The 25,982-nt window shown below is 33.4% G+C and overlaps 1 protein-coding gene and 1 long non-coding RNA gene across 8 annotated transcripts in view; one reads left to right on the top strand and one right to left on the bottom strand.

Annotated features, from left to right (window-relative positions):
- Window positions 1–25,982, top strand: part of LOC144304862 (sodium channel protein type 3 subunit alpha) — a 105,859-nt gene that overhangs the window by 75,043 nt on the left and 4,834 nt on the right. For all 6 annotated transcript variants that reach the window (XM_077883459.1, XM_077883454.1, XM_077883457.1 and 3 more), the window contains 9 exons: window positions 695–1,165; window positions 12,045–12,165; window positions 13,570–13,724; window positions 14,491–14,664; window positions 19,435–19,557; window positions 21,825–22,097; window positions 22,977–23,030; window positions 23,843–23,980; window positions 25,077–25,181. In XM_077883459.1, coding sequence (XP_077739585.1) covers window positions 695–1,165; window positions 12,045–12,165; window positions 13,570–13,724; window positions 14,491–14,664; window positions 19,435–19,557; window positions 21,825–22,097; window positions 22,977–23,030; window positions 23,843–23,980; window positions 25,077–25,181 — 1,614 coding nt within the window. The remainder of the gene's footprint in view (window positions 1–694; window positions 1,166–12,044; window positions 12,166–13,569; window positions 13,725–14,490; window positions 14,665–19,434; window positions 19,558–21,824; window positions 22,098–22,976; window positions 23,031–23,842; window positions 23,981–25,076; window positions 25,182–25,982) is intronic.
- LOC144304863 (uncharacterized) overlaps window positions 1–25,982 on the bottom strand; it is a 115,966-nt gene that overhangs the window by 69,232 nt on the left and 20,752 nt on the right. The window lies entirely within an intron of this gene.

Here is a 25,982-nt window from a genome sequence, read left to right on the forward strand (position 1 = left end):
TACTTAACCTTTGCTTTGAGAGGTACATTTTTAAGTGAGACTGCTTGAAAGAATATTTGTGGGGTAACTGTAGACATGAAATTTTTTTCAGAAGAGTAAATCAGGAAGCTCTAGATTCTGAACAAAATCTGATGCAGAAATAAGGAAACAAACTAGAGTTCTTGCTTTGATGGGAGATGTGTTAATCTTATATAATTTGCATTTGGAAATTTCTGCTTTTCTGAATTTGTGGCCACTGGACAAAGGAATTTATATTAAAAGTATACTGTTTTAACACATATCACCAAGCTCTCAAAAAGAAAATCCTTATTTGTATACATGAAGCTAAACATTCTCAGACAAACTGATAACATGAAGTAAAATGACTAAAATGATGGTTTTTTTTTTTCTCATTGGCCAAAACCATCAAAACGGGATTTTTGTCTCTTCACTGGCAACTCTGAGTAGACAATTTAAGTCTCAGAAGTCCTGGTTTCCTGTTGTCCTTCTTGGCACGAAGGAAAAGGCACTTGTTTTATCATATTGCCCCTACAGCAGATAGTAGCTGTCAGGTCCTTTAAATAGTGTAAGATTCAGTCACGTGTCTGAAATACAGTAAGCATTCAAGAAGCATTTGTTAAATTAACTTTAGCAAAGATCTATGCTAACATGCATACTTCGTATTAATGTAGCAAATTTTCTTTTATTCTTTTAGGTTCTGAACCTCTTTCTGGCCTTATTGTTGAGTTCATTTAGCTCAGACAATCTTGCTGCTACTGATGATGATAATGAAATGAACAATCTCCAGATTGCAGTAGGAAGGATGCAAAAGGGAATTGATTATGTGAAAAATAAGATACGGGAGTGTTTCAGAAAAACCTTTTTTAGAAAACCAAAAGTTATAGAGATCCATGAAGGCAACAAAATAGATAGCTGCATATCCAATAATACTGGAATAGAAATAAGCAAAGAACTTAATTATCTTAAAGATGGAAACGGAACCACCAGTGGTGTAGGTACTGGAAGCAGTGTTGAAAAATACGTAATCGATGAAAATGATTACATGTCATTCATAAACAACCCCAGCCTCACTGTAACAGTGCCAATTGCTGTTGGAGAGTCCGATTTTGAAAACCTAAATACTGAAGAGTTTAGCAGTGAGTCAGAACTAGAAGAAAGCAAAGAGGTAAGAATGCTTTCAAAGTTTTTGTTGCATTTCCTATAATAACCATGCATTATGGTTATTCAGTATTTTTCTGTGTTCATATGCATTACTAAAAAGTAAATTGAAAGGCAATATATACATATGGCAGTGTTGGAAAATTATGAGATATTTTTTATTGGGCAATTCATCCATAGAAATTCCAACTTTCCAAAGAAGATCATCATTCTGAATAATTTGCATATTCGTCTTCTTGATTGTTTGAATATCTGGCTAAAAATATGGCCTGCCAAAAAATAAGCCATATTTACTGCTTTCTATTCTATACACTATATTATGCTCTTTAGACATATCAATGAATAATATTTTATCAATCGTTGTGAAAGTGTCATCTTACTTTCTAGATTAAGTTTTGCTATGATTTTTTTTAATGTGAAAATTTTATGTGGTTTTTGTTCACCTCCAAAAGCTTTACTGTGATATTTATTTATGAAAGTGTTACATATATTTGGAAAGTGCAAGTAGCATTGATTATTTTGCCCACTCAAGGACAAGCAATTCCAAGTGTTCCAGAGTAACTTGAAAATGCTAAGACCTACTTAGAAAAGCTACACTTGAGGATTACAGTTACGAAGTAAAAGTTGAAAAGCTGCTCTTACTTATATTACTAGTTGTTCAAAATAAAACAAAGAAGAAAGGGAACTGTTCTTACTGTATGATCAGAATTCACAGAATCCCATAAAAGCAGCTTAATGGTATTAATTCTGCAATTCTGTATCACAGAGAAGAGAATTAAATTTTTTTACTATTACCTATTTTTGGACTTCTAATATACCAGTGGGAAGTAAGTCTAGCACAGAGTTATAAAAGACAGATTTTAGCTTGAGGGTAGGATATTAGCACCACAGGAAACAGATCATTGACATCTGATTTTTTGAGCATATTTGGAAAACTTCTCTTTTTAAGAAGAGTATCAACAGAATTCGTATAAGTAATATAATAAGTAGTTGACAATGTCATAACTCATAGCTCTCGATCCTTCCTTTTAGACATTTCAGCACTGCTGAGATATATTATAATAGTAAATTTGAAAATATTTTTTAAAGGTAAAACCATATACAAAATGGGGTATAATATTCTTGGAATTCCACTCAAAGTCTGCTTAGTGAGCTCAATTCTAACTTACATATTGTTTATTCTGATAAAATAATAACTCAATTCTAATTTTATTTTTCATCACCTAACAGATTTTTTTAAGAAAAAATCAATTAATTAATGAGCAATTATTGAGCATTTTTTCAAACTCAGCACTTTGCTGGATACTGAGACTAAGGAAGAGTTAAAGGAGAGAGCTCTATAATACAACTGCCTTTGGGGAATCTCAACATCTTCAAGGAGGCCAACACTAATTCTCAAAATTATTAAAGATCTATTAAAAAGTTTCATCCTTCAGGACCGAATATAAAAATTATAGATATTGAGAACAGCAAGAACATAGCAAGTTACTAAATGGAAGAGATAAAATTGAAATAGGCCTCTAAATTTGAGTCAAATATATGATCAAAAAGCCAAAGCAAAATCCTACCAAAGGAAAGCCACAGTTGAGAATGAGCTTGGTATTAAGGTGCAGCAGTGAAACAAGCAGCATGAATAACCTACTGGTTGAGAAGATAGTAGAAAATTTGGGTGAATAAGGTATTTCCAGATTGTAAAGTCTTAGAAGTAGAAAAATTTAGAATTGCTAGCATAATCAATACAGAGCTATTTGTTCTGAAGCAGGGGAAAGGCAAAAGGAAAGTGATGTTTTCGGAAAGTTTATTTGGTATCAATGAATAAGATGGTTTCGAGTGAAGGATATGTGGTGACAATCATTTGATAGCAATCAGGTGATGAAATTCTGGGCTGAGGTAAAGTAATAAGTGTGGTCACTGAGACCTAGCAATATGACAAACTAGTGAGACTAGGAAATTGGAAAAAAAAATAGTAATTGCGCTCTCTGAAAGGGTCTTTTTAGGAAGGTTACCAGGTTTAAGTGGGAAGAGGGAAGAATTCAACTGGAATATACTAAATTAGAAGTAACAGTGTTAGGGTGAGGGCTGGGTGAAAAATCAGGGATTTAAAAAAGATTTGTTAATTATCAGATTCCTTAACAATAGAGGAGCTTATTACCAAGTAATAAGGGAAGATTAGAAACAAGACTAGCCTGGGGTCAAGAAGAGGTAGAAAAATCAAAGAGGTTAGAGAAACTTTTGTTACAGTAGTATCATAGGTTTTATCACATTGGACTTATGGAAATTTAATATCCTAATTATTTTCTACCAAAAAGTTGGCTTCTAGAATATTTCAAAAATTCTATAATGCCCACAGATATTTCAAATGACTGCTTAGAAAAATACCACCTCACTGTCATGTCTTTTTAATGGGTAGGAAATCATAAATCTGGTACATGGAGACACTATGTCTGGAAAATATTTTATCATCTAAACAAAAATTCATTTTTGGGTGACTCTTTATAACCATTCTATCCTCTTCCAATCTAAATTTTGGATACATGGAAATCAATTATAGAGTGTAATGAAATTGTTTAAAGATGTACAGACATATTAGTGTGAAATTTTATCAAACTAAATATAAAAGTAAGTTATAAAACAAGGATAAAATTTATAAAAGGATAATATTTATATCCTTTATAAAACAAGGATAAAATTTCAAATTATTTCACATGGTAGGAATAAATTCAACAATAAATTTTTTACAGGTAATTTTTTAAATTAGTACAAAAAAAAAAAAAACCCCACCCCACCCTGAAAAGTAACAAGGCAATTCTCATACGTGTTTATACAAAGATTAGAAGTACAATGTTTTTAAAAATAAAAAGCAAAAAATCTGCATATTCTAACATTATACAGTTGTTTTAGATAAATTCCAGGAAAGTTCAGTTTTAACCTGGAATTTCTGAAAACTGCTGGCACTGAACACAGGTCACGTTTCAGATGCCTATTTACATAGGCTGGTTATTCTTTTTTAGTAACTATTGCACACACACATACACACACAAATGAAAAATAACATATCCATAAAGTGACATTTTGGCTCATGCTTCTTAGTTTGACTGTAAGTAGAACACTGAGTTATGCTTTGAAAATACAGAATACCGTTTCTTTTTGCTGACACACTAAGAAATCATACAAACTAAACCAACAGAGTGATACATTACTCACTAAAAAATAAAACCTTGCAATACATTCTGCTTTAAGAGGCAGTAATTAATATTAAGTTAGATGGTATTTGAAAACTCTAGTCATCTAACTCTCTGCATTCATTTTCAGGATACTGTATATCTAGCTATAGTGCAATTGGGGAAAAATGACCCCTAAAAGTTGTTAGAGATGAAGATATGAATTGCTGTTATTATATTTTTAATATATGTATTTATATATCCAAATATATGGATTGCTAACATAAACAGGCATGAAACAGGTATGAAAACAAATACAAAGCTCTGCATGAAAAAATGTAAGAGAATTAAAGGTATGGATTGCAAAATAGTGTTCTTATTTATACTGGAAATACTTGGATTTATACAAATCTTGTGACAAAATATAAAGTAGAATTGTTTTTATATATTTAAAATTCATGTAATCATGATTTCTTAGCATATTTATAGAACTATGAATTTTTTAGTTTAGTTTTTAAAAAGGTTTTGTTGTCTTCCTGAGTGAGAATATAGAATAAATGTTCTTTAGAATCCTATCTGAAGTTGAATTCCAAAGCACAATCTAGCAATATCATACTGTGACCTTCACCGCTTACCGTTCTTACTTCTCACAGGGGTAAAATCAAGCTGGAGCCATCAAGAGTGCAGCTCTGGTGTTTTTTAACCAGCCAGAGGCTCGTGCCACCACTTTTACCCAGGTTACCCAAGCAAGTTATACATGTACAATCACTTTCTAAGTGAATTTTGACTGGCCTGCATGCTACTCAGCTGTTCCTTCCCCTGCCATGGCAAGGAAGAGCTAGATGTGCCCAGCCGCTCTCTGCTGAATTGTGTGACACATCATAGCATGGTCAGGCGAGATGGGCAGTCCCACATCATATATGATTCTGCTGATGAGTTTTCCAGTTTAGTCTTTAAAAATTTAAAAAAGCAATAATTGCATGCTCTATAGGATTTATAATTATTTTAAAATATGATAGGAATGTTTAAAGTTCAATATCGTCAAGAAGTTAAGAGAGCATGCATTTTTTTTTTTATTTCTCTGCTTTTATTTCATTAAAATAAGACCACAACTCGTTGTTGTTGCTGATTCAGCCCTTATAAGTAAACTGTATGACCAAAATGAGCCTCATGGGACTTTTTTGATAGTGCCATTTTCAGATCATTATATTCAGATTCATGAATATAATTTTCAACATTTGTAATTCATTTGCTCAAGATGGAAATGTATGCTTTCGTGGTTTTTTTTGAAAGGCTCTATAAAAGACAAAAACAGGTGATCATAAGTTTTTGGATATGAAGGGCCATAGTCTGTATGTATTTGGGCACCACATATCTTGGATTCTCATGTAGTTTAAGAAAGTTTTTAAGTCATATGTCTGTAAAACTCTAAGTGTTCATTGCAAAGTAATCAAAAGAAGGAAAGCATCATGATATGGGATACTTCATTACATCTTGATCATTAAGTAACTGGTCCAGTGTACCCATTTTTTTAATTTCCCTAATCTACATTAATCTTCCCTAAATTTTCTACCTAAAACTGATCAGGTAAAAAAGAGACATAGAAAATGTCCTATTTTTTAGTATTACTATAGTTTTATGGGGAGTAAAGGGCATCTCCCAAGATCAGTGTTAAGTTTGTGGATTAACTAAGCCTTTAGTTTATTCTCTTGACTCAACCTTCTCTTGTTGATATCCATGCTTACTGGAATCTCAGCCAGAATGGGGGTTCTGGGAGGGAAATTATAAAACAAAAATGGAAAAAAGCTCTCAAATATTGGCAATTTCAATACTTTTGGTGAAGAATAATATCTAACCAGAGTTTGGGTTGTCTCTAGGTTTAATTCATACCTATTCACTTTTTCCTTAGGGATAACTTAAGAATTAGCTGGAGAATGCAACAAATTCAGAAATATTATTATTAATGAAACATAGAAAAAATATATGTCCCTGATTTATGCAATTTTTACTTAGCAATTACTTTTAACTTTGGGGTATAAACCAACATTGGCCAGTGGGGGAAAAAAAATCTGACTTATTCTTTCTTCCCAAGCAGAACAAAATTAAATGGTACTGGAAAATTATGTTTATAACAGTATTCCCTCCTTTTCAAGGCCTTCATGGAAAGTGAAAATAGATACTTGATTAAGATCCCAAGCATGTGCCCTTTTGGAAAAGGCACTGTGTTCTGTTTTCAGAATCTGGAGAGCAATGGAAGTACCTCTGGGCTTTCTGTCTTGCTCTCAGTGTCTTCCAAACACTTTGTGTGAAATTGAATGTGAGGCAACTCTTCCAGAGGCACAGATGAGTATGTGAATACCATTTTAAACCCATCTTGACCTTCAGAGAACTGTTGTGGTGCTTTAGTGTACTTCTGTTGAAATAAAACCTAATTAAGGCTAGTTTAGATAGAAATTTTTATGTATCTTCTCAAGATAAACCAGCTATTTCTTTTGGCTTCCTGATGCCCTTTTACCTTACTCTTTAACTACCACATAATTCTTCTATCATGTTCTTATCAAGGTCATTTTAAAATTAAAGAAGCACCAGGGCTGTTGCACATTTAAAATATGTTGAGGCAAAACCACATATGGGTGGTTTGTATTTTTAAACATTCAATAAGTCGTCCAGAAAAGAGAGCTATTGGTTTTAATCTTGTAAAAACAAGACTGGACAAGCAGCCTAATGGCCTCCTGGTGTGTCTACCTACCTATTCTTTAAGTGAAACATCATAAGTCAAGATATGGATATGCATATCCAAAAGATCAGACTAAGGCCCTGATAGTATGTGTGACCAAAAGATTTTCCTCTTCTACTTGTAAGACAAAACTCAGAAGTTGTGAGAGAAATGGCTAGATTTTAAAGGCAATCTGTAATGGCTGAATCTTTTATTTTTGCCTCTTGAATCATACAGCAGTTTGTGAGACTCAAACATTTGGTAGCTGATTGAAAATAAATGAAATGTAAGCGCATTTCAGTGGAAGTAGGCCAGTTGCTAACATTCTCTTCTATCTCTGAAAGTTAAATTTCATTATTTAATTGGATAAAAACCCAGAGCAATATTCATCATAAGGGGGATTTCTATATAAGTTCATGTTATTAGAGGGGAAAATGGTCTCATGGCCTTTTTGGGTACTGATTTTGTCATTTCTTACGAATGGTTATTTGCAGTTAATCTTCTTGAAAACTTCATATTCAGGGACCATGTCTTTGAGAACATGGTTCTTGGATCAGTGTGCGGCTTCCACAGTATTGCGCCAGGCTTCTGCTATAGCCAGGCATGTTTTCTGTGGCTGAATTAGGCCTGGAGAATGTTGCATCTTAAAACCTGCTTTCCAGTGTGCATTTGTAGAGCATAAGCCATCATCCCTCTGTAGACTCAGTACTTTCTACAAGGGATGGAAGAATCAAAACTTAAGTGCCATAAAATATCGGAGGGGTAAGGAGAAAATAGTACAAGAACACAAGTTTGAACTTGTACTATATGGTTTTATATGGAAGCTTTCTATAGTTATGCCTATATAACTAACTGTTTTTCTAACTACTTCTAAACAAGTATTAATTTAGTTATTTAGTATAGTATTGAGTTCCTTAATATGGAAAATTTCATTTCAGGTTTCTTTGCTTTTTTTTTTTATACCATTGTAGTATCACAGCTATGGCAATATAAAGAAAGTAAGTTATCCTTTGTATTTATCATCAGTCACTTGCTTTTAAATCAGTTACATGCTTTTAATAAATTTGGAAGTCATTTCGGTGTGGCTATGATAAAATGTATAACAAAACTATACTCTACGAGAGTATGAGTGCCAAAGTACTGAAATAAATTAGAAAATGTTTAGATTATATAAATGGTATTATATCAACACAATAGAATTTTAAATGCTTAAGTAGTTTCTAGGGAAGAAATTAATTATTTAAAGATTCTTTATGTATACAGTGACTAAAGCATATCAAGCAGTATATCATAAATGGTAAATTGTTGTAGCTTAATAAGAACACACTCTAAGCTTTATTTTATAAAAATCTAAGTAAATTCGTGACTTTTGAAATTTTACATAGTTGACACAAGATTTCTCTAATATCATAGAATAAAATATATGTACTTTCCTGTGACAAAAAAAAAATGTGCCCTATGAAGCTTACAACAGGAATAAGCCTGATTCTCAAAGTTAATAAGAATTAACTTTGTCAACCTCCATAGGGAAAGGAGTCCCCCACAAAACACTTCTTACTGAAATGAATCCTAGCCTGCTATCTTTCAAGCTTTGGTGCATGAGGGTCTATAAGACTCTGAATATTCCTTAAGAAGTTTTCCAGAGTATAAGTTTTAAAGGGTTATCCTTATAATCAGAAAAATTCCTGAATAACAGTGAAGCAATTCTCCACATAAAATGGGTTCTGCTTGGGGCACCCGAGTGGCTCAGTGGTTGAGCGTCTGCCTTCAGCTCAGGTCATAATCTGAGGTCCTGGGATCAAGTCCCACATCGGGCTCCCCATAGGGAGCCTACTTCTCCCTCTGCCTGTGTCTCTGCCTCTCTCTGTGTGTCTTTCATGAATAAATAAATACAATCTTAAAAAAAATTTTAATAAAAAATATAAATAAATCAATTTGACAGTATACCTGGCCACATCATTTTTAAAAAAACAAAAAATGGAAAAAAAAAACAAAACAAAAAAAAAAATGGGTTCTGCTCATTTGAAAGAGCGGAATACACAGAGTTTTGGCAGAGGATGGGAAGTGTCTGTTTTACAACACATGATTTCTCTCTTTTTTTTTTTTAATAATAAGTTTATTTTTTATTGGTGTTCAATTTACCAACATACAGAATAACACCCAGTGCTCATCCCGTCAAGTGCCCCCCTCAGTGCCCGTCACCCATTCACCCCCACCCCCCCGCCCTCCTCCCCTTCCACCACCCCTAGTTCGTTTCCCAGAGTTAGGTGTCTTTATGTTCTGTCTCTCTTTCTGATATTTCCCACACATTTCTTCAACACATTATTTCTCATAATACCATGCAGATAGAGGCAAACTAACTCACTACTGACCCTCTACTTTACAGTCTTTATAATATATACATGTGTAACCTCCATAGCTATTTAGAAAATTGAAAGTATTTATATCCAAATATGTTAACCACATTTATAAAGACAGTACTAATAACAAAAATACATCCAGAGGTCAGTACTTGGCAAAGAGCAGACTCAGTTGTCATTGAGATTAGTGGCTACATATTATTTGTGCCATTTGGGTTTAAGTATTTGTATCTACACCTGTAGATTATATGGCAGACAATTATAATGCAAAAAATTGAACAGTTCACATTATACTAATAGTGGTAAAATGAGAGTAGTATGTTTTCTAGAGTTTTTGAATAGAAAAGTATACATATATTTGTGTGTATATACACATATACTGATTACTTTCTTCCCTCAGATTCCCTTATTGAATGTCTGCCAATATTTTAGAAAAACATTTTGGAAATATCATGTATTTTTATTGCTAAAGTATTATTAACTAAATAATTCCTATTCATTAAAAATGTATTATCTAATACAATTAAATAGACTTCTGTCAAGGCCATTATTGAGTTACATAACAAAGTAGAGAGATGAAATTATTTAACCACTATAATTCTTTCTATATGAGTAATACAAAAATGCAATCAATCATTCATTTATTGTCTCTCCATAAATTTGATACAACTATTTGGTGTTTATTCTATGCTTGGGTCTTTTGGTATATATATGTGTCTGTATATTTTTGGTATATATGTTCGTGTACATAAATATGTAATTTGTACCTATGTATAATTTTTGTACATATATAATTTATCTATAATCATAAGAATATTTGATCAAACAAAACAAGTATAACATTCAATAAAATTTAGCATGGAGAAATCATGCAAGAAAGAAAGGCTTCATGGAGGAGGTGGACCATGACTAGGCTCAGAAGAAATTATCCAACTTGGTTTGATGAACAGGAAAAAGAAACATGAAACTTTTATAACTAACCTAAAAATAATTTGGTTCTCACTGGTTTTACTTATGCAGTGGATATTACTGCTCCCACTTGTCAAATGTCATGGCGTTCAAGGGAAGAGTTAGTTGCCAAGCTCAACCATCTTCTTCATTATATCAGGAACTGTTTCAGTTCTATCCAGCAGTAGCTTTCCTGGGGTTTTCTTAAAATATTAAGATATTCTGGCTATAAAAGGCAGAAAAATCCTGGGGAAAGAAAATATGTCCTGGCCTTTCTCATCTCTCTAGAAAGTGGAGGAATTTAATGGTACAAATTCCTGTATTGTAATGATCCTAAAAGCCAGTGGCCAAAAATGATGGCCTAGCTTCTCTCTTTAGCTCCAGACTAGGAGGTATTTTATTATAGAATTGTATTTTGATATAAACTATTTTTTCATAATATATTTAATTTTCATAATATATTTAGTTGGACATGATTAACCTCACCTTCAAAGTAACATCACAGAAAATATCTGGATAGTACTTTTCAATAGTTCAAATCATAAAATATTAGACTACATTTGTATTATGATTTCAGTAAATCAGGAATCTTGAGCCAATTTTTCTCCAATATGACCAATGTTTAGGGAGTCATTTGGGGATTTTTCATAATACACTAACTCGTTCAGAAGGCTAGGACAAAGTGACCCCTACCACTTAGCTACTAAAGTTAATGGGGGTTAAGAAACCATTATCATGTCCATGTGCTATTTTTTCATCCTAAAAGCTTTACATTGGCTAGGTTTTGTTGTGTGTCATGTCTTTGCATCCATTTCATAAAACACTGCAAATCCATAATGTCTTCCCAAGTGATCTCAAAGTACTTATATATTTATTCTTGTAATATTAAAGTGGCTCTTCCTAGCCATGTGGCATGTCACAGTGATTTATTGAAGGGAAAAATTCACAGCCTGATAACATGTTGAATTCAGAATGTGCTCCTAATAAAAGTCTATATAGATTCTGTCCAATGCCATTTATGAGGAAATTTCCATTTCATTTAGAATTCTTTGTCAAGTATTGAATTCATTTAAGCAGTTCAGAAAGAGAGAGAGAGAGAGATCCATCATTTTTCTGCTAGTAAAGAAGATTATGTAAGCCAGAGGAAAAATATAGCTCAAAGTTGAAATATAATGACTGTGACTAATGTTAATGTGCTGCTCTTCCTTTCTAAAATTACAGAAAACATGGACAGTAGTTAGAGATGACTGGTAATGTTCTTTGCTCCCAAAATTCCATCATAAGAGGTGGACATTTTAATTTGATGCATTTTAATTAATATAATCAGTAATGAACGTCAGCCCACCAAACTTTCATCAAACTATTTTTGATTTGGCATGAGTATTAATGTATTAAACTATTTCATATGGCATCCGTATACAATTAGAGATAATAAAATAAATTAATCAGTACAACCCATTCTTTCCAAATCACTCACACTGAATGCTGTATACTTTTCTCTATCTGAATCAGGTCAGTAGTTACACATTGTTTTAAATATTAGGACTTTAATTTTGTTAAATTATTAGTACATAATCTATCAACAATGTTAATAGAGTCAAATGTGATCACTATCATTTTTCACACTATGACAAAAATTTTCCAAATTAAATGAATAAAAGGGGAGAAAAATCACAATTTGCAATGGGGTTTTGTTTCTAGAAATTAAATGCAACCAGCTCATCTGAAGGAAGCACAGTTGATGTTGCTCCGCCCCGGGAAGGTGAACAGGCTGAAATTGAACCTGAGGAAGACCTTAAACCGGAAGCTTGTTTTACTGAAGGTAAACAAGCTCAATACGATTAAAATGCAGTCTCCCCGCTTTTCTTACAGCAACTGATAATACCTCACTTGAGGGCATATTTCAAAGAAATGGTAAAGGCATGTTTTTCTTTGTTTTTATCTTTTCTTCTGAAAAGCTAATTTATCTATATTTCCAGATTATATTATAGCAGTGACTGTGCCTGAACAATTAAAGATGATCTGATGTGGTTTTTTGTTGTTTTTATCCTCCAGAATGTGGAGAAGCTAACCCCATGAGATAAATGGCATTCTAGAATGTCATCTCATTGATACTGACTGCAGTCCCTTCAGACCTCATTGGCAATGTTGTGATTTGATTTATAGATGTTGCAGTAATTACACTCCATCCTTCACAGTTTCAAATGTAGTTAATTTGTGCTGTGATCATAGCTGTTTAGGGATGCAGATGTATTGTAAAGCCTTGACAGGCAGTCAGTACAGGGCTGACTTGTGATCAGTACAGTGTCTTGTACACAAATCAATAAAGATCTGCTGATTCGATGTGATTGGATTTAATCCAATGACTAGTAGCTCAGAGAGTTAGAGCAGAAGAATGGATGGAAATGAGAAATAATATGAAAACTAGGAGGGGGGAAGACAAAGGAACAGCAATACTGACTAACAAGATGAGTCATAGGTGTAACTAAGAAAAGCACTGAGGCTGAAAATAAATTACCTTGGGAAAACTGACAGTGGCTGATACCTAGGAAGATGGGGGCTTTTCTGTACATGAAAAGAAGGAAGTGAAATATTCAGGATCACGTCAAAAAATTAATAAACAATTTGAACATGCAGTTTTTCCCCAAACCTAGAGGTGTTCTTGGACCCTATTTCAATCAATGGCCTTGAGGCAAAGAGAGATCCTAGTATTAAAGAGGAAACTATACTCATGCAACTCTTGATAAAGTAATTTCTTGAATTTTAAGTGTTTGCCTGAATATATTTGTCTGAGAATGATTCATTGTATAGGAAGGATGCTGAAGATAACTAAGACATGAAGTAGCCAGTTACCGTATAAATGATGATCTGAGACTGGTATGGGGAGAAAACAACAAAGCTTATTTTTTCCTATCTAAGATTAAAATATATTTTCTAGAAAAGGTGGAGGTGGATGGGAAAGCAAAGAAGGTAGATAGAGGGATGGGCAAAATAGATAAAAGGGATTCACAGGTACAAACTTCTAGTTATAAAATAAGTAAGTCATGGAGATGAAAAGTCTATAGCAAAGAGAATACAGTCAGTAATACTGTAATGACCTTGTATATGTGAGGGATGGTGCCTACACTCATTGTGGTGAGCACTCTGTGTGGATGAGACTACCGAATCCATATGTCGTACAGAATTTACCTTTGTCTAATTTCTTATATTTAATGTTATCTTTTAGGATGTATTAAAAAGTTTCCATTCTGTCAAGTAAGTATAGAAGAGGGCAAAGGCAAAATCTGGTGGAATCTTCGGAAAACCTGCTACAGCATCGTTGAACACAACTGGTTTGAGACTTTCATTGTCTTCATGATTCTTCTCAGCAGTGGTGCTTTGGTAAGTGAAATGCAAAGTGGTAAGAACCATGTTCTCATGAAACAGCTTACTTTCTGAAAATACCACAAACAGACATGGAGTTTAAGAAGCAAGAGAGGAAGGTATATCCATGGCTGGCAGAGCATGGCACCCAGGGTTTAACTGTGCAAAATTCAGTACAGAATAAATCAGAACTATGAATAAGCAGATGGAATTTCTCATCTGGTGTTTATCTAATAGATGTTTTCCTCACTGAGACAACCATTCACAGAGACATTCTGTAACTATGTTAACTTCCATGTCAAATACCATCCAGTTCGCCCTAATAATTATATTAACATTTATGGACTAAAAGTGTATTTGGTTTTCTTTATGTATAATCAATTTATTCTTCAAAATAAGCCAGATCATTCAGGGAATCGTTGAAAATAATGTTGGAATAGGCCAAGTCCATCTCTCATTAAAGAACTTCTAGTTATATCCTGAGTTCATATTACTTCTCTAAAAACATATCATTACAGCAGCAATTGAGATAGAGATGTTGAGGTGAGAGGCAAGAAAGAAAGAATATACTAAATCAGAGAAGATGTTGACATTTCCCATGCCAACATTTTCTGTTAGTTTTAGTCTTCAGATCTTGTTCGATGTTTGTCAGATATTAGCTAATATTTAGTAGTAATTTCAAATTACTACTTTGCATCCAATATTACACTAAGCAATTTTATCAAGTATTTGGGGGAGACAAGTCATTCAATTCAAGTAAAATAAAAGCATTCTTGATTCACAGGCTTTTGAAGATATATACATTGAACAGCGAAAGACTATCAAAACCATGCTAGAATATGCTGACAAGGTCTTCACTTACATATTTATTCTGGAAATGCTCCTCAAATGGGTAGCTTATGGATTTCAAACATATTTCACCAATGCCTGGTGCTGGCTAGATTTCTTGATTGTCGATGTAAGTATCCTGAGTGATTTTTATGAAATTATTTTTAAAAGAGATAAGTTTCACATTTCATATACTCCTATAATTAAAACCTTGACTTTTGAGAACCTGGTTTTACTAATGCTAACACAACTTTGCAGTGAAAAGAAAAAAAAAACTAAAATAAATGTAAAAATTAGGAAAGCTTCATAGGAAATGATAGAAGAGGTACTAAAAATGTAGACAGTGTAAAGAAAACACAGAGTGTTCTATGCCACAAGCAGACAGTTATTTTTCTAAAAGTTAAGGACCTCAAGGTAAGGAAAAGCTAAAAGTCTGTTGACAGATCTAAGCACTTAGCTTATAGTCACAGTTATATTTTAAAAAATAACTCCAGAAGGTAAAATCAAGGGATATAGGGTCAGGACTTGTGAGATTGTATTTTAATTCCTTACTAGAGTACCTGTTACTAAATAATGTTAAAAAAACAAAACAAAAAAAAAATTTACTGCATTCACTCAGCCACATACCCACAGGGACAATAAAATACATTTCCATCCTTCAATCAATAGTTAGATATCCCAGAACCTATTCAGAAATTTACCACGCAGAGAGTTAGGTGTAGGAGCCCTGCTCTGAATCTGATTACCCTGGGGTGAGTAGTCATAAAAACATTACCAATTATAGGATCTGTCTGACTTGTAGCCTATTTACTTATTCCAAGCAATGAAGAAGCAGTGGGGAAAATGACAGTCATCTGATTCTTTGTAGTCTGTGATATTCCACTGCACAAGGCTTCACAGCCTCCCAACAAAACAAGGTACTTTAAGCACTATCTCGAGCTGTTCCCTAGCAATAATAAAGCACTTTATTTTTAGCTCTAACACTTGCCAATATGAATCAATAATTGCTGTATGTTTACATTCATTATTTTTAACATTTTGATAAGTATGGGCCTATCTAAATTCTACTCCCCTTTTTCACACACATACATACTTATAGTGCTATAACCAAAATGTGTCTAACCCTTTGAGTTGATAAGAAATCTGCTACCAAGTCACTTTAATAGACCAGAAATGATTTCCAATTTCCATGGTTGGCTTTTAATGGATAACAGAGGTGAATTTTAATGTTATCCTGAAAAGCCATCCATAAAGGGAAGTTTAACATTCTTATAATCTGCAGCTGAAATGGACTTCAAAGAATATCTAGGCCTTATTCTAGACATTAGGAAACTGAAGCCTCAGTTTAAATATTTTTTTTAAGATAAAAAAAACTAAGTAACAAAGCTGAGCTTAGTGTCCCAATCCTAATTCTCAATTCCCTTCTCCTTTACTCCAGGGGTTTACTATCTAACTGCTATAAATATAATACTGTATTTTCAGATTGGCTTTGGGATTTAGCATTTATAGTCTTTAGTTTCTCCCTGAAATGATGCAACACTAAATACATTTAAGAATCCTCTATGGTTCAGAAAGATTTTCTCATGCACGAAGATCATTTAGAAATGTGATAGAACTTCTCCAGCGAATTCTGAAATTTACTGAAATATTTACACTTACTAAAAATTTTACATTTACTGAAATACTACCTTGTACTTCAGGAATTTCCATATATTTGGCCCATATAGAAAATATGAGTAAGATGCAAAAAGAGCAGGGGTTTTGTATCATGCTTGTATCCTTAGAGACACCTAATATAGATACTTAAGTATCTACTGAATAAAGTCTAAATGAATACATTTAATTTCAAAGAATGTGCCAAAAAGAAAATACTTCCCTTTTAACTAAGCCTCAACTGGTAGATTGAAACGGAGTAATTAAAGCCTTCTACTTTGGGACAAGTTATGTTGACTTAAATGGGCTTATTCCTGGATCCCTGGGTGGCTCAGTGGTTTAGCACCTGCCTTCAGCCCAGGGTGTGATCCTGGAGTCTTGAGATGGAGTCCCACATCTGGCTCCCTGCATGGAGCCTGCTTCTCCCTCTGCCTGTTTCTCTGCCTCTCTCTATCTCTCATGAATAAATAAAATCTTTAAAAAAAAATAAAAAACAAGTGAAACCATATATTAGCACTTAAAATAATTATAGTATTTCTTATATAGTTTTTTACCTTATTCCCTTGTTCTTCTAGATCAACAATAATATATCTGCAAATAATGAATTCTTCTACTTTTCAAATTCACCTAGCTCTTATTTCTGTTTCCAGAAAATGTTATAATAATAATAATAATAATAATAATAATAATAATAATAATATAATAATAATGGTAGTGGGAGAATGCTTTGTCATCAAAAATTATGCAAGTGTTTGGGTTGAAATGTATCATTGGAATGCATGGAAGTGATTATAAGGTTTTTACTCATTCTGCTCTCAAAAAAATTATCATTAGCCATTTTAAAGAGAAACATTCATATTATGTGGTTCATTAAGCAATCACAGAACTCCTAGGGTCTTCTTCAGAACCAACAAATCCCTCCTGCATTATTTCTCTTTCTCAGTTTTGCTGCCATAGGGATGCAGAAAGGTGTGAATGGCAGCTAAACCAACCCCCTGAAACGTCGAACACAGTTTCATATATTTGCTGTATTGTGAAGCATCTGGGTTCATATAAATTTATATTAAAAATTCAGTTTTTGTCAAAGGACTTGTTATATTTTGTACACATTAGCAAGAATGCCTTTTATGTTTAGCACAAAAAAAATGAAGATAATATTGAAGATTGGGGACATGTTTGCTGAGGTGAAAAACACACTGGAGTTAAAAACAGAAGACATACTCCAGTTAGGGCCTTGCCCCTTGCTACCTTTTCTTGGACTAGTCATTTGACCACTCTCAAGCAGAGATAATAGTAAAAAAGAATCATTTTAAGTTGTAAAGCACACTACCTGTATAGGGCATTATCTTCAAATTTTAAGTATATTACAAGTCTTTAAAATTATTTATTTCAAAATTCCCTTTAAGGTATATGAAGCTTTTTGCATTAGTTAACTCAATAAATGTTTTTGTCCTACACAAAATGGAATGAGGTCTATTAAAAGCTCAGTTCACTAATGCCCCACATCTCTAGTAACTGAGTCACCCCACTGTGGAGTGGTTATATGCAAGTGGTGTCTCCCAGCTACCTGAATCCCAAATGTCCTGATTTTGGCTTTTCTTTTCGTTTCAAAGCAAAAGCATCCTTACTTCAGGTTGTGAGGAACCTGCAGCCACTTCCCTTTAAATACCCAGTTCTCAAATAAAGGACTTAAAGAGCATGAGGGAAGCCTTCTGAAAGGAGTTCCAGGAGCCTAAAGAAGCTGTTAATGCTTCCCAAAGGAAAGGAGCCCAGAACATAGAAGCCTGTACATTCTCTAATAACCTTTCCCATCTTTCTGGTCTTCTGTAGCAGTAAACACTAGACAGAAATGAATAGCTCAATAAATTATCCTGCCACTAGTCATTTATTTTTCTGTTAGATTCTGTGAGATGTATGCTAAATTAACAATGAGGGAGCAGTGGCTCCATGTGCCTTTAAAGCTTCAGTTTGGTTTCCTTGTCACCCTTTAAACCATGTGTTCTTGGGCATATCCGTTTCCATCCTACCTCACAAGACCATGGAAAGATTCATTTAGACCTATTTTTCAAAAGCTCTTTTTACAAGAAATGAAGCCCCAATGCCTTTAAACCATCCAGTGGATGGAGTACAGAATTAACTCCTCCATATGCATCAAGGAAAGTACTACTTTTGTACAGTCCTTACAAGAACTGATAAGATAGCCACTCAAACCATTTTGTTTTTTATGGTTCAGATGAGGAACAAATTTTTTTAAACTGTATGCAAAAGGTTAAGATATGGCTTTGGAGTCAGGTCACTTGGGTTCAAGACCTAACTCCATCTCTTATTCCCTTTTTTTGCAGTGGGGAGAGAGGAGTGAGGGGCTTAACTCCCTCACCAGTGAGAAGGCAATAGTAGTATTACCTACTTCTTAAGATTTATATGCATAAAGCACTTAGAACCTTGCACATAGTAAATGTTCAATAAATGTTATGTTGAAAGAAAATCTAGGCAAATAAAGTCTTTTCCTCTCAAAAAAGGGCATGTCTTCTTTAACCTTTCACAAATTTAAGTAAAATTTAGTATGTGTATAAATATCAGAAGATGTATTATCACTATGAATTATAAGTTGAGAACTCTGAATAAATATTTCTTCATTATTATGAAACTACTACAACATGGTCTGACAAAATTTTTTTCAGGTAAAATTATTCCATTATTTATTTATCCAACACATATTAACTAAAGCATATTTAACCAGACAGTATTAGGGACACAGAGAGAAGACTGTTTCATAAAAAGTTTATGTGACCTGGAAGGGAAAAAGAAGATATCTAACCAATTGATTCTATTAAATGGTAAATGCTTCCAATACACATAACTAAGATACTACATAAATTCAGGAGAGAAACATGATTTCCAATCAATGATATTAAACACAGATCCATGGAGGATCTGGCTTTTGAACCAAATCCTGAATCCTCAGTGATATGTGCACAGGTTGAAAGGGGTTCCACAGGGTGAAATAACTAACGGGAAGGGTTTACATGTTTATAAAAATTGGCCAAGACTCTGTTTCCATTGGTAAGAAAAGCAATAACATGAAATGAAGCTGGCAACATAAGATGAACCCCCTACATGGAAGATGAAAGCCGCCACGATATGTCTGAATTTTATTTGGTTGGTACTAAAGAAGAGACACTACATCTTATGCCTTTAGTCGACAGTTTATTTCTAGGTGAACTATTAATATCTTTCCTTTTTATAGGTTTCTTTGGTTAGCTTGGTAGCCAATGCTCTTGGCTACTCAGAACTTGGTGCCATTAAATCCCTGCGGACGTTAAGAGCTTTAAGACCTCTAAGAGCTTTATCCCGGTTTGAAGGCATGAGGGTAAGAATAAAAGCTCTCTGATGATTCATATCAGAATTAAATGTAGGTTAATTATTTAGCTACAGAAGGGTACCATACTCTTCTGACATTTATTTCACGGAATTACAGAATTTCAGAAAAGGAATCTGACCTATCACTAAGGTTAGCCTCGTGAAACTGAGGTATATTTAAACAGGTCCTCAGAAATTGTGGCAGAACTAGGGCTAGAATCCAGGTGTTCTGAGGAGAGTTCAAGGATGTTTCCACAATATCCAAAAAACATACACTGCCATTTATTTCATTTCATTGCTTATACATATCTAAATGATTTTTCACTACTGACATTCATCCTAGTAGGGGTTTTTCTTCCTCCCAATAGGCAGTTTGATTCCTCAAAAATCACTGGTAATGAATGAAAGGTAAAAGGTTTTTGTGTGCTTTATTTCTTCACTTAATATCAGTAACAAAAATAATCGTATAAGAAAACAACTCTAAAATGTAGCCTCTGATAAGCCTTTATACATCCTAAGCAACCAAAATAGGGGGTTAGAACAATTAGCTGGCATTTCAGGCAACCCCTGGGGTTTGCTTTAAAGATTGCCCTTTTAAGTGAGCATTCTGAATGAGGTTCACTTTTCACAGCATGTGCATTTTCCTCTCTAGCTCCATTCTTTAGTGTGTATTTTATGCATCTACACATAAAGTACACATTTATTTGGATACACAACCACTCGTAACACCCCTCAAAATACTACTTAGCAAAGGCCAGCTTTGTTTATTCCAGCATGCAAATGCACATGGATATTGACTTTCTCCCTGGCCATAATGCTTTTATGTTAGAAGTTTGGAGCAATAAAAACAAACACTTCAGCCTTGACTTCAAAATTCACTCAGGGAGTTTCAGGGAGAATGAAACCACTGTACAGACTTTCCAGAAGCATTGTAAGCAAAGACATATTTGGTTTTACATTCTAATTTCATTTCATTGCTATTTGATAAAAAAAGTCACAAGACAAGATAAAATTCATAAAAATTATAATACAATTTCAAGTTCTATTCAAGCCAATCTTTGCCATTACTGACAATACTTAAGCCGTCATCTACTTGCATGGTTTTGTATTAACAATTCCTTTTTGAAGGAAGATGAACAAAATAAGAAGCTTATAAATTTACTCTAATCTGAAAAAACATTGTTTGGCATTTTTAATTTAATTATATGGCTGAAATAATGTTCCACCTATAAAATAAGAAATATATCACGTGGTTATTTGATAAAGTTTGTGGACGTCATTTTACCAAATTTTAGGAGCAAAGAAACATGGCAAGTATAATATATATAACTTAATTTCTAAAAGAAATAAAATTTAAATAGCATATGAAATTTTGGATTTCAGGCCTTGATGTCAATTTAAAAATTCTTGAGGTTGATTTCTAACAACATTTATACTTTTTAAAAATAAAACAATAGTTTAACATAAATGCCTAGCAAAACAGTCCAATATGAATCAGATTAAAGTAGATAAGAAAAGATACTGTCAACCTCCATAGAGATTTCAAAATACCTATTAAGCTTTTGAATTTAATGAGAGAATAGGTAACTTAATTTCTCCTTCATGAAACAGGTCAGCTCAGGTAGATGAAGTAACCTATACCCCAAATGTTACCTTAAGTAACATGTACCCTACCCCAAAGTGAGTATTTGAGAGATCAGAATAACAATGAGGACATATTCGGTACTTTTATGTCCAGAGATAAATTCCATCTCATTTAATATACTTTTTAAAATTGGGATTTACCAATAGAGAAAAAAAGACACTATTATTCATAGTCATAAAATGTTGACTTGATCTGAGGAGGCTTATTTAAGGCATTACTAATACTTTACTTGAAGGGTTTGTTTAACCATGTTTTCAAATCATCAATCATTCATTAACACTTCGAAGTTAAAATGTATTGCTGAATGACAATTTTTCTTGTTGGTATTTAATACATCTTTTTTTTTCTTTTCTCCCCAGCATACAAACACTTTCTGACTCCATCTTACTATATCAGGTTTTTATTTCTTTTCACACTTTGGCATATTTTGCTTTCCTTAAATCCGTTAGCTCTTTAGTTGTGTCACTGTTTGTTTTCCCTTACCAAATATGTCCTAGAGCACATCATAAGAAATAACTTATCCACCTAGATTTTTATTTAACTCTTTTCACACCCATGTTAGTATTAAATAAATAAAAGGAACGGTTTTCATCTTAACGATCTGTAAGTGGCCTTCTCCTTTTCTCTTCCAGGTTGTTGTGAATGCTCTTGTTGGAGCAATTCCCTCTATTATGAATGTACTCTTGGTTTGTCTCATCTTCTGGTTGATCTTTAGCATCATGGGTGTGAATTTGTTTGCTGGCAAGTTCTACCACTGTGTTAACACGACAACGGGTAACATGTTTGAAGTTAGTGAAGTCAACAATCTGAGCGACTGTCAGGCTCTTGGCAAGCAAGCTCGATGGAAAAACGTCAAAGTAAACTTTGATAATGTTGGCGCTGGCTATCTTGCATTGCTTCAAGTGGTAAGTTGCCACTGTATGAGTTCTGGAAACATTTTCAAAATGTCTGACAAAAGATCATTTCTCTGATGTGCTTTGCTTGAATAATTAGTATTTAACGGAACAAAAGTAGTTGATGATAACACCTATACTATTAACTTAATTGACGTTAAGATGTTTTGCAGTATTTGATTACAAATTTTCCCAGTGTTCAACTTTTAGTATGTTTTAATATAGTCTTATATTCCTGCTTCCTGTTTGTTTTCTTACTATATTATCGAGTGCAATTGCACTTTTACTGTTTTTAGTTTTCTTTGACAATCATTGCCAAAGGAGCAATTTTATGTTAAAGTAACAATGTACATGTTTTAGTGATGAATTAAATGTATATATATTATTAGCCAGGAAATTTATTGCAACATCTAAGGAGTTTGGTTCTGCTATTTGTAGAAATGTAAATCTTATGGGGTAGATTTCAAAATGTATAATGTTTAATAATTTTTACTTAATTGACCACATATTAACTAATCAGTAATTCACTAATGAAAACAGTTGAGCTGTGTTTAAACACACCATAGGTTTGAATCACAGAGCTTATATTTTGGTATAAAAAGAATTTGAGACCAAGATGGATATTTTATGAATCAAGCCTCTAGTTCAATTTTTGTGTAGAAAGTAATTAATATCTTCTGAGAGAACAAAGGAAATGAATTCCAGACTCTAAATACAATCATATTTTACTTCAATTCAATTTCTTCATTCAATTCATTTTAATCTCTTTATAGAGAATTTTATGATATCATACAAAAACTTACTTGTAGTAACTATCAGATTTTCATATGATAAAATGCCATATTCTTGGATTAGGTTTTTATGTAGAATTCAAATATATATTGTTTACAGGCCACATTTAAAGGCTGGATGGATATTATGTATGCAGCTGTTGACTCACGAGATGTAAGTATCACTCAAATACTATTCATAGTTACTAGATTTTCCATAGTGAACATTTTTAACAATTTAAGTGAATGACCCAGATTTTTATAATAGCAATGAGAACATTTATAATTGCATATAGAAATGATCCTCTTAAGGTAATGCATTTCAATAAATATGGTATTTTGGTTAATATATGTCTGACATATATATCTAATATGAAAGGATATCTAACTGCATGGATCAGAAGACATGAAACTGGTCCATAAATGAGACTCAAGATTGGGAACATTGCTCATGAGAAAGTAACTTGCTTCTCCCTAACCCTGGAGGTTATGATAAACAGAGTCTGTGAAGCACCTTCCAAAAAAAAAAAACAGGAAAAAAGCAAGTTTCAGGGAAATTCAAATTTGAAAATAGGAATTGAAAAAGTTCCTCAGAATATATGTCTATGCTGCATTCCTTTAGAAGTTGATATTCTATTATTAAAGCCATATCTTCAAGAACCAACATCTCCAGACTCAAATTTAAAATGCTGCAAAAAAACTGTAAGACTATTAACAGGTTCAAAATGTTTGTTTATACCACTGTTATTTAAAGAAATATACAGGTAAGTCACAGTGGAAAAACAGATTCAAGAACCATCATAAAAATTATAAACTTTCATTCTCCTAGATCATACTAGTTTTAAAAAAGAACATTTTTTGCAGAACAGTATCTCACGACAAGGCAAAAATTGCTCTAGATTAAGTGACAACACTCACCAAATGTTAACTTAGTTTAAGTATTTATTATGTTTTAAAATATTATTTAATATTTTCAATACCATTTAGGTAAAACTTCAGCCTGTTTATGAAGAAAATCTATATATGTATTTATACTTCGTCATCTTTATCATCTTTGGGTCATTCTTCACTCTGAATCTATTCATTGGTGTAATCATAGATAACTTCAACCAACAGAAAAAGAAGATAAGTATTTCTCAGCTCTCAGATTTCCCCTGAAGTTGTGTCTGTTGTACATCCAAATAATCAGGATATTCAGATTCAAGACAGACTTAAATCATTTTTATATTCTTTTCAGTTCACTATTTGGTCAGTTCAGATCCAGAGTTTCCAGCCTCTAGCTGGTGGCTCCTCTCTAGATTCATCCTCTGCTGAGCTGCTATCCTGTCTTTGTGAAAAAAATGTGACCATGGCTTCAAAGCATCCAGTGGGCCTCCTCTAATGCTTCATCCTTGCTTACAGAGAATTTCAGAAATTATTTCCACTCAGGTTTCTAGCTGCATTTTCTTCCACATCACATTTCTATATCTACTTCCCTACTCTTCAGTCAATATCCACCATTACTACTACCACATTTTACACACATAGCTACATGGATTTTCTACCCTTTCTGAACAAGCCACACTCTTGTGGCTCCATGACTTTACATAGGGTATTTTCTTTTCCCGGAATGCTTTGCCTAGCACACCTCATCGGTTAAGACCTAGCTTAAGGGTATCCCCCTATATAAAGCCTGTTTCTAAGTTTTCAGGGTTTATTTTGATCTCTGCAATATATATATATATATATCCTATACATTTTCCACCTGTTTTCATTTTCCTACTCCACGTGGCAACAAGACATTGTGTCTCATATATCTATGTAATTCTGATACCAGTTGCATTTTCTAGCACACCAGAAGTACTTAAAATTACTGAATAAAGAAGGAAAACTGTCAACAGTGAAATGGACTAAGAAAACATTTTTTCTTTCACAAAAATATATTTGAGACCCCTGAGCCTCCTTCTAAACATAATATAGTGAAATTAGGATCCTATACTAATCAGACATTTATGTGATTATAGGTTTAAATAGTATTCAGAATTTCACATAAATGAGAAAATTAAAAACATGTATGTATGTGTGTATATATGTATATATGAAACAGGATATATAGCAAAAAACATATGAAACAGGATAATTTCCATTTAAAAATTGAGAAAAGACTAAAGACTCAAATATTTTTGTACAAATGCTGTTGTAACACATTCAGATTGTAACCAGTTTTATACTGTATCTTTACTTTGGAGGTCAGGACATCTTTATGACAGAAGAACAGAAAAAATATTACAATGCAATGAAGAAACTTGGATCCAAGAAACCTCAGAAGCCCATACCTCGACCAGCAGTAAGAATTACTCATCTTCTTTAACATTCTAAAGCCTTATTTCCATGTGATGAAACTGGTAGTGTTCTGGATGAAAACATACTGAGTGATATCACCAATATATAGTATGCCCTAATTGTAAAGTTCATATTGTTTAACACAGTTCACAACTGCCACACTCGGTAAGAATTATTAAGTTATTAAAAAGGAGGTGATGCTCTCTACAGTTTGTCGATTGAAAACGTGCAATTTGGAGTGTCCAGTAACTGCTTCCATAGCAGACTCCATATTCCTGCTGCCACCTATTGCTGCCAGGAATGTACCCAATCATGTTATACAGCACCCTCTTGCCATTTAAATAGATGGGAATCTGGAAAACTCCCATCCCACCCCATTATTTCCCTCTACACTATTTGTTCTCTCCATTTGACGACTAGAAAATATTAACATTCTTAGAAAGGAAAAGGGTATCATCAAAATAGTTTGTTTCACCAACAACACAAAAAAGAAAGACTTATTCAGAATGCATACTCCGTAGAGCTTCATAATATACGAAAAGACATAACGAAGGATTATGTTCACAGAGCGGCACTCTAACTAACCTATCTTCTTAGATGGGTAAGGAATAAGGAAACTGAAGCCCCCCCCCCAAAAAAAAAAGTAAAATATCCTACCTAAAGTCATAAAGCTTGTTAATTGCCAGAACTTGGATTTTCTCATAAATCCTATAAATGACTTCCACTTTACCATATTTTTAAGAGTTTTGGATTTGAGGTTAGGAGTGATTAAGGGGGGAGGTAGGGGAGGATACACAAAAGGACA

This window comes from Canis aureus, chromosome 34, assembly GCF_053574225.1.
Source record: "Canis aureus isolate CA01 chromosome 34, VMU_Caureus_v.1.0, whole genome shotgun sequence".
Classification (NCBI taxonomy): domain Eukaryota; kingdom Metazoa; phylum Chordata; class Mammalia; order Carnivora; family Canidae; genus Canis; species Canis aureus.